General features: G+C 33.5%; 1 protein-coding gene across 8 annotated transcripts in view; it reads left to right on the top strand.

Moving 5' to 3' along the window:
* LOC132122511 (calcium-activated potassium channel subunit alpha-1-like) overlaps window positions 1-18,258 on the top strand; it is a 72,284-nt gene that overhangs the window by 42,638 nt on the left and 11,388 nt on the right. For 3 of the 8 annotated variants that reach the window (XM_059532873.1, XM_059532870.1, XM_059532876.1), the window contains exons 9-25: window positions 2,442-2,533; window positions 4,056-4,166; window positions 4,307-4,412; window positions 5,288-5,370; window positions 5,453-5,522; window positions 6,102-6,257; window positions 6,334-6,443; window positions 6,823-6,891; window positions 8,531-8,617; window positions 8,722-8,798; window positions 9,974-10,147; window positions 10,822-10,854; window positions 13,186-13,282; window positions 15,451-15,574; window positions 16,509-16,733; window positions 16,798-16,990; window positions 17,988-18,101. In XM_059532873.1, the coding sequence (XP_059388856.1) occupies window positions 2,442-2,533; window positions 4,056-4,166; window positions 4,307-4,412; window positions 5,288-5,370; window positions 5,453-5,522; window positions 6,102-6,257; window positions 6,334-6,443; window positions 6,823-6,891; window positions 8,531-8,617; window positions 8,722-8,798; window positions 9,974-10,147; window positions 10,822-10,854; window positions 13,186-13,282; window positions 15,451-15,574; window positions 16,509-16,733; window positions 16,798-16,990; window positions 17,988-18,101 (1,921 nt within the window). Of the gene's footprint in view, window positions 1-2,441; window positions 2,534-2,617; window positions 2,710-4,055; window positions 4,167-4,306; window positions 4,413-5,287; window positions 5,371-5,452; window positions 5,523-6,101; window positions 6,258-6,333; window positions 6,444-6,822; window positions 6,892-8,530; window positions 8,618-8,721; window positions 8,799-9,973; window positions 10,148-10,821; window positions 10,855-13,185; window positions 13,283-15,450; window positions 15,575-16,508; window positions 16,734-16,797; window positions 16,991-17,987; window positions 18,102-18,258 lie in introns of all 8 variants that reach the window. The other 5 variants (XM_059532871.1, XM_059532878.1, XM_059532872.1 and 2 more) reach the window with 4 other exon arrangements.

The raw sequence follows: 18,258 nt of genomic DNA, 5'->3' as shown, positions 1-18,258 counted from the left end.
AGGGGATTTAAAGAAATATATTATTGAAATAATTATAAAAATAAATACAAATACTTATAGAAATTAATTTAGAAAAAATTATAATATTTTGTGTATATTTAAATATTAGATTTATTAATACTTTATCATAAAGTTTGTAAAGACCTATATATTTTGGTATTAATTGTAGTATGCATTGCAATGGTTTTATAAAAACATTAAGGACACATTGGCGCACAGATCTTTACAATATATTTTCTATTGATTTACATTTAAATTACTATTAATAATTTAAATACATTTTAAATATAATTATATTATTTTCTAAAAAAAATAATGATAAAGATATTAAAATTATTTGAATTAACATCAATTTAATTAAATAACATTTTATTATTAATAAAGTTTGTAAAGATGAATAGTTTTCTATTAATTGTATACAATTATTTTAGATCGATTTAATTTATAAAAGCGTTATGTATAAACAAAGAAGTGTTAATAAAACACAATTCACTGTTTATCTGAAAGTTTTTACTGACCAGCTAATTGCCATGATTGTTTTCCTATAAATTAAAATACAAAATATCATGAATTATTAAAATATAATCTTATAAATATATTAAAACAATTATAATACTATTAATAAAATATGATCATTTGTAAATATATTAAAATGAACATTAATGATAAGTTTCCACAAAGTTTGTGATGAAATATATTTTGTAGTATGTATAGTGATGGATGAGATCTGAGGCTGTTTTATGAACTTGTATAATAATGTAAATATTAATGTAAAAGGTAAAGTGCAGCAGTGTTCATATCTGCCCAGAGGAAGAGTTTGTTTGGACTAAACATGGCTCTTGAGGTTTCCTCCTGTACTTCATCGTTTTCCTTCTTAAAACAGCAGATCGAATCTCATCTGTGGCTTTTCTCCTCTTTAACACAGATATCCCTTCAAACTGGGATATTTGTCAAACAGAATGCTTTTACTTTTAGCATAAAACCTTTCAACCTGTAAATTCCTGGCAATGCATGTACTTAAGCATTCTGACTCTCACTGGCTGCAGTTTAAAGCTCCAGTATTGAACACTTAAAGGGATAGTGTGTGCAGAACTGATCGTTCGGTCATCGGTTACGTTTCTTTCTTCAGCGGAACTAGAAAGGTCTTCTTTTACATATAATGAACTTGATTGGGGACCAAAGTTACAGTTCATATGGCTTATTCTTCATGACTTCAGAAATCAAGTCACATTTATTTCTATAGCACTTTATTCAATACAGAAAATAAATAAATAAATAAATTATAAAACGGAAAATATGAGAATCATTGATGCAAAGAGATTCTGCTGAAAAAAAAAAAAACAGCTCAAATATTGTTATTCAATAGTGTAATATTTATTTGCTTCAAATGAGTTCACTGTTGATTCTGTTCAGTTTAGGGCTGAGATTTCATGACTCGATTCAAAGCTTGCGATTCAATTAAATTTTGATCTTGATTCAATTCGATTCGATAGTGTAAAAAATCTCTCTCGGTTAATCTATTCAATAGTAAAGTGATTTGTAAACAAACATTTATATATAATTATATTTATAATATAATTAGGTCATTATGGATCGTTGTATTTTAAATAATCATAATTCATTTAAATTAAAATATATGAAATATAATTAAGAACTTTTTTAGTTTTTGTTGTTGAAATATAAACATTGCATGTCATTTTGGAAAGTAATTAGTATTTATCGCAATGCTTTATTAAAGTATCTAAATTTAAATCAATATATAATTTTGTATAATTATATTCATTAATATGAATAAAATGAGTTATATACTATAATAATTTACATTAATTTTAATATTAATAATACAGTAATGCTTTTATAAAACATTTTATACATAAAAACACATTAGTGCATAGATCATTTAAATTTGCCACATGTGTATAGATACATTTAATTAGTGTAATGCAAAAAATATATAATTCTGAAATACAATTTACTGCTTATCTGAATATTATTTATAAAATAAAAGCGTATTATCCTTAATATATTTAAGATTAATTAATAAAATATTAATAAATTATTTCAATATTTATTCTTCATATTTATTTTATATGAAATATAATACATGATTTTTTTATACTTTATTTTTTATTTACTGTTACATATACAGCCCTAGTTCCATTTAATAATGTTTAAGTTCATCAGCTATGAAATCAAGCTTTATTCAGTTCAAGTTTTGAGTCGGTCACCCATCATTTTCATTAAATTGCAACGAGATCCTCTTTGTTTTTAGACATGCATCTTTTTTTATGGAAGACAGTCAGTCATTGGGGTTTGTAATGACATGAGAGTGAGCAAACGAGGACCGAACTCTCATTTCGGCTGAACTATCGCTTCAAGGCTCTTATTTCTTATGCATTGGCAGACTTCTATTGTCCTGTGTCTCCTGTCTCCTCCTCCAGGCCATGTTTGCCAGCTACGTTCCTGAAATCATAGAGTTAATAGGAAACCGCAAGAAATATGGTGGTTCCTATAGTGCAGTAAATGGGAGAAAGTAAGTACCGCGGGTTGTGCTGCGCTCGCTCAGTGCGCTCAGCCCGTCTGCATGCACGTCTCTCTCTCTGTCCCATGCGTGTAGGCAATGTTTGCTCGCTACGTGCCAGAAATCGCTGCTCTCATCCTTAATCGGAAGAAATATGGAGGGAGTTATAACTCGACCCGAGGAAGAAAGTAAGTCAAAGCATCAAAGGCACCGAACCTCTAATGAAAAGGTTCTTATTTTCTGCAGGGTCTGGTGTGGAGGAGCGCAGACTCTGACCTCACAGGAAGTCACTGTAGTGCTTCCTGTGACGTCAGAGGTGCTTCTCCACAGGAAGTCGGATTATTATGAGGGTCTGGGGTCAAATGGCACAAATCATCTCATTGCATCTTGTCTCTTCTGCATGTGTGTGTTTTCACCACAAAGCTGCATTTTGTACAGTTTTATTTTTAAGAAATTTGTTATTTCATTCGGCAAGGATGATTAAGATGATCAAAAGTGAGAGTAAAGTCATCTATAATGTACAAATAAGTGCTGATTTTGAATTTGTCTAACTTTCTATTCATCTGTGAATCCTGAAAACTTAAGTGTATCAAGTGCAACTGTTTTCAGCATTGATAATAATCAGAAAATACAGCGGAGCATCACAGAAATAAATTACACTTTAACACAGATTCACACAGAAAACAGCTGTTTTAAATTGTAATAATATTTCACAATTTTTACTGCATCTTTGATCAAATAAATGCAGCCTTGCTGAGCAAAAAAGACTCAAAAACAAAAACCCCAATCTTTTGAATTTTATATATTTATATATATATATATATGTACAAAGTTTCTGTTGTACTTTCGGTTAAACTCATCTTAAATAACACTAAGCCATTTTATGAGGCGTCACAAATATGCACATTTTTCATACTACACTACATGTATAAATTAAACTACATGTCACTGTAATGTTTTGTGTTTCAACTTACTTTAATGCAAGCAGTGTACACATCACATATGAAATATATGCATGCATTAGTTTATAATTAATCACCAGCAGTCGTTTTGATGAATTATTATTTTTTTCAGGCTGTAAGTGGAGCTTCTTTTTGTTGCTCAAATGCTTTGGCTTTAAAGTCCCCATGAAATCAAGATTTAGTCTGTAGCTCATCTAGAGTATATGCTCATTTTAGCAGATATGAATATGTAAAAAGTATTTTATAAGATTATCTTAATAGAGATCAGAGTAGTGATTTTGTGGGGTCTTTAACTCAGTGGCACCGCATTGCTGTAACTGCTTTAAACTCACTTGTACTTGTTTTTGATGTTTGACGTAAACTCAAGACAGGGTTTGTTGTTGTTCCAGAGAAAACCCACCCAGACTCCCTTCAAACTAGCACATGCTCAGGGCTAATTTCACATGATTTCAGTCTGGTTTTGTATGATTTGAAGGCTAAATGTTGTGTTAACCGTGTGATCTGGGTGGTTTTCTCTCTTGTTGGTCAGCTCTGGTGTTTTCTGATGAATACTCACCTGTTGTGTTTCTCAGGCATATAGTCGTCTGCGGTCACATCACACTGGAGAGCGTCTCCAACTTCCTCAAAGACTTCCTACACAAGGACAGGGATGATGTCAATGTAGAAATAGTTTTTCTCCATAAGTAAGTACAATGTGGAAATTGAATGGAGGATATTCATCTGCACAAAATATTCAGATATTTGGAAGAACGCTCCTGCGGCTCTGTTTTGTGGGATGAACGTCTTGGTCTCACAGTGTCATTGTGTGTGTGTGTGTTTTCAGTATTTCCCCTAATCTTGAGCTGGAAGCCTTATTCAAAAGACACTTCACACAGGTGGAGTTTTACCAGGGATCTGTCCTCAACCCTCACGATCTCGCTCGAGTCAAGGTACACGTCTAATCTACTAAAACTGAAAAGCTGCTTTGACAAAGTGTGTAGTGAAATATCAGAAATGTATATGATCATAAAAAATACTGTCAATTTCTATGAAGAATCTACTGTTTTCTAGTTATGCTCTGTAAAATATTTAAAGCAAGGTTATTATAATAGTAAACTAAAACCAGTAAACATCTTCATTGCTTGAAATAAAATAAATGTTAAGTGATATAAAATTAAATATAAAAAATAAATATTTTATTCCAGCTGTTTGGCAAGGCAACGTTTATAATTTTTGTTTAGTTTAACTTGAAGAACTAAAACTAAATATACGTAAGCGAAGAAAAATAACAAAAAATAAAGAGAGAAATAAAGAAAACAAATAAAAAATGACAAACACACACAGCAGATTTACTAAAATTGTTACTAAAATGAAGATGAAAACAAAATGCAAAAATATTATCATTCATAAAATTTACTAAAACTATATTAATAAGACTGTTAAAAGTGAATAAAAAAATATTCAATTGAAAACAGAAAATATAAAAAATATTTAAATTGAAACAAACTTTATAAAAATAGTTAAAAAGTTATAATAGTTTATCGAGCATCCTAAAATAACTTTTTTTTGTGTGTGCCATAAGTTTTTTTTTAACTGGTTTACTAATTGGTCTGAATAATTTGCTAGCAATTTGACTGGTGTGGAAAATCTTTATGGAGTAACAACAAACAACGGAGTTCATAAAAAAAGATATTCAGTGCACAAAAATATGGGAACCCTGCAAAAAGTGATAGATCTTTTTTTTTTTTTTTTGCCCATTTATGTACATCCTGTAACGTTTATTCACTTTTTAAATTAGGTCTGTTTTTTTGAACCCTTTTTCTAGATTGAGTCGGCTGATGCCTGTCTGATCTTAGCCAATAAATATTGTGCAGATCCTGATGCTGAAGATGCATCCAATATCATGAGGTGAGACACCAAAAAAAAAAGATTAAATAAGAATTGGTGCATTGTACAAAAAGAACACAAAACTTTTGATGTGTTTTTCTAGGGTGATATCCATTAAAAACTACCATCCAAAGATCCGAATCATTACACAGATGCTGCAGTACCACAATAAGGTGAGAGTTTCGAAGTTTATTGCTCCAAAAACAGCCCAAATGTTGTTTTTCATGTCTATTTTTTCCTTTAGAATTAAAGGGATAGTTCACCCAAGAATGAAAATTCTGTAATTAATTACTCCCCTTCATGTCATTCCAAACCCATAAGACCTTCGTTCATCTTCAGAACACAAATCAAGATATTTTTGATGAAATCCGAGAGCTCTCTGACCCTCCATAGACAGCAATGATATTACAGCGATCGACGCACAGAAACATACTGTAGCAAAGACATCGGGAAAATAGTCCAGGTGACATCAGGGATTCAACCGCAGTTTTACAGAGCTACAAGAATACTTCCTGTGCACAAAGACATTATTTTTTCATCAAGTCTTCCGCCTTTTTGGAGAGTACCCCAGAACGTAATGATTACCTTGATAATAGCTAAGAATCACAAGCCGTTCGCTATTAATAAATGTTCTTAGATGAACTAAAGAGGATGAATTTAGAGTAGTGCATTTTCAAGTATGTCACATTGCACTTCAAAATCTTGTTTCAAAGGCCTTTAATGCATGCACTTTCTGCCCTGGTCTTCTGCAGGCTCATCTTCTCAACATCCCGAGCTGGAACTGGAAGGAGGGCGATGACGCCATCTGCCTCGCCGAGCTAAAGCTGGGCTTCATCGCCCAGAGCTGCCTGGCACAGGGTCTGTCCACCATGCTGGCCAACCTCTTCTCCATGAGGTCCTACATCAAGGTCAGTCCACATGCTGGAGCAAACGCTGTCCCCTTTTGAACCCTGAGATTGAAACTCACACCTTACTTCCGTTTAGATTGAAGAAGACACATGGCAGAAGTATTATTTAGAGGGAGTAGCCAATGAAATGTACACGGAGTATCTGTCCAGTGCCTTCGTGGGTTTGTCTTTCCCCACCATTTGTGAGTAAGTATGATGAGTGCGGTTATTTTGACCATTTTGCATACAGTAAAGTCACTGAACAAACTGAAGCATGAGAATGATGTTGAGAAATGTAAACTTGAGCAGTTTCATAGATGCCAGACTTTGCTTTGTAAATAAATTCAAGCATTGAAAATGTCAATGCCTACAAAACTGTATTCAAGCAGAAGCATTTTGGTCAAAAGTTGCGTGAGACACACATACAATTTTTTGACAGGTTTTCTAATTCTTCGATCATCCGAATACGTTTCTGGATACTTTGACTGTAAAGTTATAAACTAAATGAGATGAATAAATAAGGAAACGAATTTTGCTCGTCTAGTGTGTGTAATTTAGTTTGAATTGCTCTTTTGTTTCTCTGTAGACTCTGCTATGTGAAGCTGAAACTCTTGCTGATCGCGATCGAGTATAAATCAGACCAGAGAGAGAGCAGGTCAGTCTGATCTTCATTAAAAACATTCACAGTCCTAAAAGATCCATATATATATTTCTTTAATGAGCACATCTTGACTCAAATGCAGTGCTATTTTAGTATCAGTGATTTTTGTATTTTTGTCTTGTAAATAATGTTTTTAATGTCTAAATAATTTTTATTATTCTTTATGTGTTTTAGTGTTTTTTGGTGTTTTAGTGCATTAAACAGAATGAAAATGAGAAATATGTAAAGTTTTTTAATTGTTTTGTATTTTATTTCAGTTTTAAACCCTTGTCAGACTACAGTAGTATTTGCGATCTAGATTTTTTAAATTATTTATTTTACTTCAGTAATTGTGATTATTATTATTGATATTAATTTGAGTTTTAATTAACGATAATATCCCTGCTAAATGATTAGCGTGTTGTTTAGCGTGCTCTTTATCCTGCATTTAGTGGCTTGTCTGACTTCGCTGCTGTTTGTGTTTGTTTCACACAGGGGTGGAAAATGGTATGAAATTATACAGTTTCATTTGGTGTGGTCACATCATGCCAGATTCTCTTGAAAATGTACTTGTCATATTTCCCTGAAACGTTCCTGAATGTTTTAGGGTCTTTGGGTTCTTTATGCGCTTGGTTAAAAGACAATATTGACGATGGGTTTAAGTCAAGGCAGTAAATTATATGTGTAGATTTTCAAGGGATAGTGTCGTTGAGTTTCTATACTTCTGGCCGAGCTGTGTGTGTAAACTGTCATGTGGCATTGAAAACAGTGGTGATGTATCTGCCACTGCCATTCTGAACATGCTTAATGGTTTTACTATAAACAAATCTGTTACTTTCTGTAGTGACACAATTAGGAAATTAAACGTTTTAGGGATAGTTCATGCAACAATGAAACGTCTGTGATCATTTACTCACTCTCATGTCATTCCAAACCTGTATGACTTTCTTCCGTGGAGCATGAAAAGGATTGAATGTGACCGCATGTGACTGATCGTGATGCAGCTTGAAAAATGTAATCATGAATGGGATTTGAGATTTGCAGCAGAAGGGAAAATTAGTAAATTGTTTATTATACAAAACCGTCGTATATTTAAGCCAATATACTAAATATCATCTTTAATGTTCCATGGAAGAAGAAAAGTAACGTGTCTCGAATGACATGAGAATGGAAATGATGACAGATATGCTATTTTTGGGTGAACTATTCCATGCTTGCATGTCTGTTAACTAAATAAACTAATACTATGCTTCTGCATGCAAATGTCGTCCTGAAATGTTTAAAATAGGTTATTTTAGTTCAGACATAACAATAACCTTTATCACAGTAAACAGACACAAAGAGTAGTCTTATTAAATTAAATAATAAATGCATGTCATCATTAACATTCAAATGGAACGTGACGCTTCTTTTTGTATTCTGGGTGATTTGGACATTACTGTACAAAATCTTTATTTAATGTCTCTTTTGGGTCATTTTTTTCTTCATTGGATTTTCTTTTTTCAGTGTTTGATAGTATACACAGATTTTTGGTTACGTTTTAAACGTATTTTCAATTCATAGCATGAGCTGTCCTGTCTTCAGACATCATTATTTAAAGGGAGGTATTTCTGAAAATATTCTGTGGTTTGTGAGTATTGTTTGTATTTTACAGCACGCTGATTAACCCGGGCAATCATGTGAAGATGCAGGAGGGAACACTGGGCTTCTTCATCGCCAGTGATGCCAAGGAAGTGAAGAGGTGAGGAGTTGATGTTGTTTTTTTTACAATCTAGATATAGATTCATATCATAACAGCTCATATGCTGTGTGGATGGTTTAAATAAGATCGCCTTTTTCCATTAGGGCGCTTTTCTACTGTAAAGCTTGTCATGATGACATTACAGACCCAAAGCGAATCAAGAAGTGTGGGTGCAAACGGAGTAAGTTACCATGAGAACATTTACTAATAATTTCCTTACTTTCACTTTTTTCAAGTTTTATATATATATATATATATATAGGTAGATTTTATTAGGTTTATTAGATTTAATTAGGTGTATTTTATATCACATTCATTTTACCAAATATGAAAATGTGTTTTTTTTTATTATAACTAAAATATTTAATCAGGTAGGTCCTATTGTGGGATCATCAAACTGGGTTTGTTGTGAGGTTTTTACATTGCACTTTACCACAATTTTCCCCACAGCTTGAAAATAATTATTTAGATCTAAATCTCTCTTGTGTGGAGGAGTTCGTCAATGACGTCTCTACCGAGGCTGTTCAATATCACTGCACTGCCTGGCCACATTATCAAACTTTTGGGATTTTACTTCCCTCCTCTTGATACTTTTAAAATACATCAAAAACATTTTGTTAGTAGCTGAAACAGTTCACATTTTCCCCTTTTCTCGCTGCCCTGGAACTGTGATCATTTCCCCCACCCTCTGATAGTGTTGTATTGTAAGTAATGACTGTAGATTTCTACTGTAGCCTGCAGCATGTGTGAATGTAAAACTACATCTTCCATCAACCCACTATCCTCCACCGCATCATCAGCAGGAGACAGCTTTAATTTTTGCTTTTCTAACAGGCTCCTAACAGCACTTGGGCTTTCTGAGAATTATTGTGTTTTGAGTTTAGATATCACCCCATATGTTTTTTTTATTTTATTTTGTAATATTTAAGAATATAATTTTGTGTTATGAGGTAAACTGTTGTGCTTTGCATAATTGAATGGTTAAAAAATACTCTTTTATATTTTATATACCATGGCAGGACGTTACAGTGAGCTCTTTTCTCATTCATCCCAATGCATTTCCATGCTTTACTCGCATCTCTAAAAATACAGAATTTCCAAGAATATGCAAATAATTAAAACACCATTGGAACCATTTGAAAGGATATCTTGTTGTTGAAAAATAGAAAAGATTTTACTCTGTAACAGAACTGTATATAAATTGAAAAGAAACATGTTTTTCTGAAGGTGTTCCTCAGGGCTCTATACTTTGGCCGCTATAGTTTCTGGATGTCCAGCTTCTGTTAGTGAAATAATGCTCCCATCCATTAATATGCTTCTCCTTCTCCTCTCCCCTCATACGCCCCATGACCCCAGCCAAGAAGTCTGCCTACAAGAGAATGCATCTGGCATGTTGTGTAGCTTGCGGTGGGGCAGAACGTGGCTGCTCGTGCATGTCAGACAGTGTGGCTAGTAACATGGAGGTTCTGCACCGTGGCTTTTCCTTCTCTCCTGTGTCTCTGTATGATAACACGACCAATTTATGCTCCTGTAAGTGAACGCCTTCCCTGTGACACTCGTGCCGAGTGCCTGTGTAGTCATCTGTGCACGCTACCTGTGTATGTGCCATCTGGTTGATGCAGTGCCATGTAATGGTGGCATCTGATGTGGTGAAGACAGCTATTAGCCCATGGATGTATCTCTATCGTAGACTTGGTCTTCTGCATGCAGTTTGTGTGAATTGTATTGATGCAAATTAGTAGTTTAGTTTTGTACAGTGGTCTTTATCTGAACATGTCATTTAAGCGTACTTTGTGTTTTAAGCAAATAATCTAGATGTTGGGTATGGTGATTGACTTTATTAACACACACACACACACACTATATATATATATATATATATATATATATGTGTGTGTGTGTGTGTATAATGGCTATACTGTACAGTAGAATTATAAAGTATATGTTTTAAATACACATTGTAAAGATGTCTTTTGTATTGGAGGTTTAGAGCGTAGATATGTAAAAGCCTGGCCATGCTGGTTATATTGGTTTAATTTGATTATTTTATGGGTTCTTTGGGTCATCTGGTCAGGCTAGGAGACTAGTTAAGTTTTTTTGCTCACTGGGTGATTGAAGATTCAAGGTTAAAAGATAAGCTATTTATTTTCATTTTATTTCTCACGTGTCTCACTTTATCCTTATTTTGTCTTGCATTTTCTCAGCTAAAAGTAACTATAACGGATACATCAAATCAAGTAAGTCTTTTCCCCATTTTTACTTATTAGTTTTTTTAACTCTGCTGTTTTTTAGTCTCTCTTCTCTTTATTCTCTTCAATCTTCTCTTCATGTCCTGCTCATCCAAATATTTCATGTGATTTGGTCTGATGTTTATGTGCGAACTGAGATGCAGATAGGTGTGGAATATGTACAGTGACCCCAAAAAAGTATTTGGATGACTAAAACGTACATAAATATGTAGTTGCATCAGATAATGTATCAAAGCAAGTGTCATTCAAAATATAGGGAAATAACTTTTTTGCTCATTGGTCATTAATAATAATAAGTGGCTGTATGAAGTCAGTTTACTCAGGTTGTGTCCAAATACTTTCTGCAGTCTGAGTATAATGCATCTCTGTAGGTATCTGCTCTCATTCAGCACTAGATGGTGCTGCTGCACTGCAGTTCTGATAATGTGGAGCTGTAACTTCAGAAACTTTGCATTTAGCAGATGCTTTTATCCAAAGCGACTTTCAGTGCATTCAGGCTATCCAATTTTTCTTTTTTTAACAGTATGTGAGATATCTCTGAAATAAGGATCCTGAGAAATTGCACCTGGCTCTGTGACTGTGGAGGATCAATAATAAATAAATAATTAAATATTAAAAAGTTATTTTTTAAATATATTTTGTAATAAAATCAGTATTCAGAGACACTATTTAAAAAAAAACATGCACATTTTTTTAATAAAAATAATATAAATAAAACTAATTTAAAATATAGATTAAATATTTGAAAAAATTAAACGTTAAAAATACAAAAACAAAAATATAATATATTTTCTATGTGTATATATATTTATAAAATGAACAACTTTGTATCAATCATATGTGGAGGAAAGTAAAAATGGGTGACTCTCGTTATTGCCTAATTATGAATGTTTCTTGTCTGATAGTAAACGATGAGCTCAGTCCAACATTCCAGCCCCAGAATCCCAAACCTGCCCTAATGCGAGCTCAGTGCGCAGTGAGAGCGTGTCCTGCTGTGCCGGGCGTCCGTGTGCCAGCGCCTTTAGTAAATAACCGTAAGGGCAGTCTACTGTCTCCGGCTGCCTTATACCTGCACAGACTCAGTCTGGCCAGCTCTAGAGAGCTGTATCAGAGCAGCAGCGCTGGCTCAGGAGCATCTGATGTCACTCGCCTGCATCGGGCCTGTAGTCTGCCTGTTAAATACAGATATCATTCCAGCCACGGCTCCAGCTCCACCATCGGCCCGCACACGCTCTGTAAGACTCGGCCTGGCTTTGTGGGAAATGCATGCGGACTAACAGGGTTCAGAAATACTAATCAAGCTATCCTGGATTGCAATACTATTTATTATATTAAAAATATTATGCAAAAACATATTATTTATTTTATTATTTTTTTCTAAAGAGAGAAAACAAGTGTTTTTTTTTAAGGGAGAACAGAATTTGATAAGAGAAATAAGAGTGAAATTTTTTTTTTTCTTAAACATCCTTTGTGAAGAGAAAAAAATGTTTTTAGGAAGAGGGAAAAAAGGGTTTTTAAGAAAACAGTTCTTAAGCTTTAAGATTTTTTTTTAAAGAGCAAAATGAGAGAAAACGTTTTTAAGAGATCTTTTTTTTAAGAGAAAACATTGTTTGATGAAATATGTTTTTTTGATTATCAAAAATATATAATGATAGGGAAAGCGTTTTTTTTAAAGCGGTAAAATCAGATACAGAAAGAGAAATAAAGTATGACTTGTTTGTTGCAATTCAGGTCTTCCATACACATAATGTTTATTTAATAAATACTATAAGCCATCCAAACAAAAACATGTGGAATAGAATTATGATGATAAACAAAAATAATAAATATTTAATAAGACTAGTAATTATTTAAAATGCATTACAAAATCTGTTATAAATACTGTATTTTATTGAAAATTAATAAGTTTACCGCTTTGTTGAAAATCATGCTGAAGTAAAGCTGTAAATGTTTTTGAGAAAAAGTGCCCTTTTTTTTTTTTTTAAATAATGCAGCTAAGGTAACACTTAACTTGAAGCCTTCATATATAATGCATTCATAAAAAATACTGTATATTCAATATTACACCTGTATTAGAAAGTATACGTAATGCAGTAATTCCCACGACATCCAGTTTCAGATGTAACAAGGAATCTACAAATATTCTAATGCATTTTAACTTTGGTTATAATTATTTATGAAAATGTGTCTCTGTCCCTGTGCTTCATCTCTTCTGTATGTGTCTCACATCTCTCTGATTATGTGATTTGCAGTGTTTTAATGGTTTGTGATGGAACATATGTAGTTTGGTTGCGTCTCAAACTGTGGCTGGTGTTTCAGTAGTGGAGGAGGAGCAGCAGTCGACTCTGTCGCCCAAGAAAAAACAGCGTAACGGAGGGATGAGAACGTCACCCACATGCTCGCCTAAAATAATAAGGTAAGAGCACAACCGTCTTTCTGCAAAAATCACTTGAAGCAATGTGGCATTATTTCACTAGCATTGCTTTGTGAAAACCCTTCACATTCAGCTTCTCTATTCTCTCTAACGCTCATTAAACAGGTCACATGGCCCACGGCTGCAGCCAATCAGAGGCGGCGGTCCGTCTGTGTCATTCTCTCAGTGCAGTCTGCTTTTAACTCCTGCCTCTTATCCTGTCCGCCAGAATTAGTGACCCATTAATTGATTTTGACTGATGAAACTGCTGCTAGTGAATTAATAAAAGCCATTAATACGCAATGATGGAATGAGAATAATATCTTCTGAATGCTTTATCAGGACAGCAGGCAGGAATAATTCATATTGGATATATGCATGGATATATGTCTTGTGTCATAATAGTACACACACATATATTCTGTAAGCAAAAATGTTTATTTTGGATGCAATTAATCACGATGGGTTAACTTTCAGCTGTATTTGTGTGTGTGAGTGTGTTGTGTCAGGTCCGTATTCAGCTACAGGACCTGAATGAGACACACTGTGATCCGATCGGTCGGTTATTAATGAGTGCTGGCGAGGACAGATCAAGCCCCTGAGAGGATCGGAGGATGGGATCGAGCGCTGAAACACTAACCGTATAGATGGAGAGAGAGACTGATGAGCTGTCAGGGTCTCGTCTGATAAACCTCACGTACAGACAGAAGATCACATTCATCCAGAACGGCTGAGACTGAAGCGCAACGAAACATGTCCTGCTCACATTTCACTCACAAATCAGAAATATTTAAAGAAGATTAGATTTTCTTTAGAACCATTATAATTGTTCTGCATTTTAGATATAAACAGAATATATATATATATATATGTGTGTATACGTGTATATGTATGTGTGTGTGTGTGTGTGTGTGCACTGCAGCAACAAAATAGTTCAATAAAATAATATAAAAAAAAATAAATGAAAGAAATAAGAAATAAAAGAAATGAAAAATTTAATCTAAAAGACAAAAAATAGTCAGTGTGGTTGTGTTGTTAAGGTAATTCATATATATATATATATATATATATATATATATATATATATATATATATATATATATATATAAAAACTATAATATTAATACATTTTATTATGTTTTTAAATTGGTAAAATGTAATATTATTTGTATACACACACGCACACTATAATATAATTGTAATTATTGTAAGTATTGCAAATGAGTGTTTTGGGGGAAATTTTTTCAAGTATAAGTAGTCCTAAAATAATCTTAATTTTCTGTATGAAAATATATTTGTCAATATATTTTAATTTGAATGTCATTTAAAATTTTATTTTAGGGTGAAATATAAATATATATATGTGTGTGTGTGTGTGTGTGTGTAGCTATACTATTTTTCTTCTATTTTTTTACCTATTAATACACATCACAAATAATTGTTATTTATTTAATTAATGTTATATAATACAATAAATGTATTCTTTATAAAAAAAATAAAAGATATTATAAATATAAAAATATAACTGAATATATAATAAATTTAGATAAATTCACTATGATGTAATTGTAATAGGAAAGCTCATGCAAATGAGTATTTGGGTGTTAAAATGTCATTTAAAATAATGTTATAACACAAACAGTTGTCCTAAAACGTTTTAAGTTGTAATTTTATTTTAGGTTGAAGCGTGACTGACGAGAGTCAGATTTTTGGAGATTAACCCTTTAGTGCCCAGGAGTGTTAGTGTTGTAATGCGGTACAGTAGCGTGTATCTGACAGCAGGCGTCTGGCGTGCCGAGGTGCTGACCGTCTGTCATTCTGTGCATTATATTTGATGGACAGAGAGCTGGAGGACGTGAGGAGAGCATCTGCAGCTCTAATGGCCCAATGATTGAAAATAAAGTCATAACAGCAGCTGCGGCTGACGGATGGAAACGCTCGCTGACAGAAAGCTGAAACCTCCACCTCTCTAATGGGCCAATCAAACGTCCCCGAGACCCTGAGCTCCTGCTCTCAATCACGTCCTGTAATAGCAGCCCTGCTTCCCAGCATCCAATTCATTCTGTGCAAACGTCTGGTTTATAAAGTCATCGATCTCGCTGGTGTTGGAAGTTGGACATGAATTTGGCCAGCTCAAGTTTGTCCATGTTTTCGTGGTTTGTTTATTTCAGACACGACCCGTTGTTGGTCCCTGGACACGATCAGATGGAAACAATGGATGAGAACATAAAGAAATATGATTCGACGGGAATGTTTCACTGGTGTCCATCAAAAGACATCGAGAAGGTCATGCTGGTGAGAGACATTCAGTGTGTTACTCAACAGAACCGAAGAACAGCAGAACTGAGATTTTACCCTATTTTACATTTTACATTATAATTTTGAATTCGTTTTCGCCTCATTCATTGTATTTTTAATTTTGGTAAATTTTTAAAATGTTTTTAATTTAATTAGTTTTAGTCAATTTGGTAATTATAGTATTTGAAATGTTAATTTTGTTGTGTTTTTGTCAGTTTTATATATATATATATATATAATTCTTATGTTTATTTAGTTTGTTGTCTGAACTTTCTGTTTTAGTTTCATTATTTCATAATTTTTGTGTTTTACTAATTTTAGTACTTCAACTTTGCTTTGATTTTGAATTGATTAGCTGGAATATACTATATATTCAGTTAGACCTGCAAATAAAAGTCGTTTTTTTGTCAGTTTTATTACTTTAAAATGTTTATTTATTTTTTATTTAAATTTTAGTTTCATTATTTGAACTTGTAGTTTTAGTCTTTGTGGTACTCAAAATATTAATGTAACAATTGAAATACATAAACTGAAAGTAGTTTTTTGTTTTTATCAGTTTTTTATATAGCTATTTAATTTATTTTTTATTTCCTTTTTAGTTTATGCAACTAACTGAAATATTTACTTTTAATAGTAGTTTGAATCATTTTGTTGTGTTTTATTACTTGTTAAAAAAATGCATAGTTAATTTCTATTTTATTCTTCCATTTTTGTTAGGTTATTTTCAATTTTAGTAATTCAGCTTAAAATAATATAACATGGACAAATTGCATAGAATTGACATAAAATTTCTAATTCTATATAAATGATAAAACTGAAAGCTTTTAACCTTTTTTTTTTCAATGTAAATGTTTTTAATAGCCACACAGCGACTAGTCTGAGGGTCATTAAAGGTCAGTCAGTGGTTTACTGGTCTGTATTTCTCTCTCAGACTCGCAGCGAGGCGGCGATGACGGTTCTGAGCGGTCATGTGGTGGTTTGTATATTCGGCGATGTGAAGTCGGCTCTGATTGGTCTGCGTAACCTTGTGATGCCTCTGAGAGCCAGTAACTTCCACTATCACGAGCTGAAGCCCATCGTGTTCGTGGGCTCTCTGGAGTATCTGAAGAGAGAGTGGGAGACGCTACACAACTTCCCCAAAATCTCCATCTTACCCGTGAGTGGACGTCTGTCTGTCTGTTCAACCCATGATGTGTTTCTGACGCGTGTCTCCTGTTCAGGGGACTCCACTGAGTCGGGCCGATCTGAGAGCGGTCAACATCAACCTGTGTGACATGTGCGTCATCCTCTCAGCCAATCAGAACAACATCGACGACGCCTCTCTGCAGGATAAGGAGTGTATTCTGGCGTCCCTCAACATCAAGTCCATGCAGTTTGATGACAGTATTGGACTCCTGCAGGCCAACTCTCAAGGTAAAGACTGGACCGGAACCGTCCTCAGCTCACATTTTTAATTTTGTTAACACTTTAATCAATGCATAAATACAGAAGAAAGCTGGAGAATTAAGCATCACGGGTGAATATTTAATGAGTGTTTTGTAGAGGAGGTTCAAAATGTGATTCAGAGCTTAATTACACGACGCTAAAAATTACTTTATAAAGTTGCCAGTATATGAAACTTTTATGATTACACACAGATTAGTAGGCGTATTAGTAAAATCTGTTGATTTTATCCATCTTTGTTGCATTATATGTCAATAGCGACTATTAAAAAATGTAGAAAAGGCACTTTTTTGTGTTTTTTCTTTCCTGACGTTGGCAGGACTGTAACTCAAAAAGCATTAAAGATACAGTATCTTAATATCCTGTTAGATTTTAGATCGTCGTCTTCATCTTTTCTTTTGGTATCTTAATTTTTAATACCCTGTGTGGTTTATTTCCAGAGATATTGGGATTTTTAATGTGGCTCTGTGAGTAAATTGTTTTAGTTATATGGCACTCAGATATCTATATCTATATATTCTATACTGTTGTTTTGATAGAGAGAAAGAGGATGCATTTATAGTTTCAAAATTATTTGTACTTCAGACATTCATCTTTAAAGTCAGTAAGTATCAGCTGTGTACAACATTTGGTTTTTGACTACAAAAAAAAAAGATACGAAAAGAAAATTTTTTGGTTAAGGCACGAAATCTAAGATATCTTTCGGCATGCAAACCTTGAAATGTGCTCTTTCCCCGTTTTTGAATGGTCACCATTAGCTGATAATGCAACAAAGATTGCTTAAGTCAGCAGATTTTGATGCCTCTCTACAAAATACTGGATTACTCGTTAAATATGCATGCATAACATTTGATATTTTGCCTTTCTTTTGGAAAACTATATTAACAAATTCAAAAATTTGAGCTGGGGAAGTTTCAGAAATTTGGTTGATTTAACGTAAGCGCTGTATTCTTGTGCTCTTCTCCAGGTTTCACTCCTCCTGGCATGGATCGCTCGTCTCCGGAGAACAGTCCCATACACAGATTGGTGCGAAAGACGTCCATAACCACCGGAGCAAACATTCCCATCATCACAGAGCTCGGTGAGAAGCACTCACTTTTAAACCCAGACTAATACATTTATTCATCAAGGATGGAATCAATTCATCAAAAGGAGCAATTTGTCACCTGTCTTGGCAAAATGAGTCACAATGAGCAAATTTTCAAAAATTAGTTATTTTTAATTTTACATACTCTATT

The sequence above is a fragment of the Carassius carassius genome, chromosome 40, assembly GCF_963082965.1.
Source record: "Carassius carassius chromosome 40, fCarCar2.1, whole genome shotgun sequence".
Lineage (NCBI taxonomy): Eukaryota > Metazoa > Chordata > Actinopteri > Cypriniformes > Cyprinidae > Carassius > Carassius carassius.
Note: the sequence above shows the minus strand (reverse complement) of the source record. Positions and strands in the feature narration are given on the sequence as shown.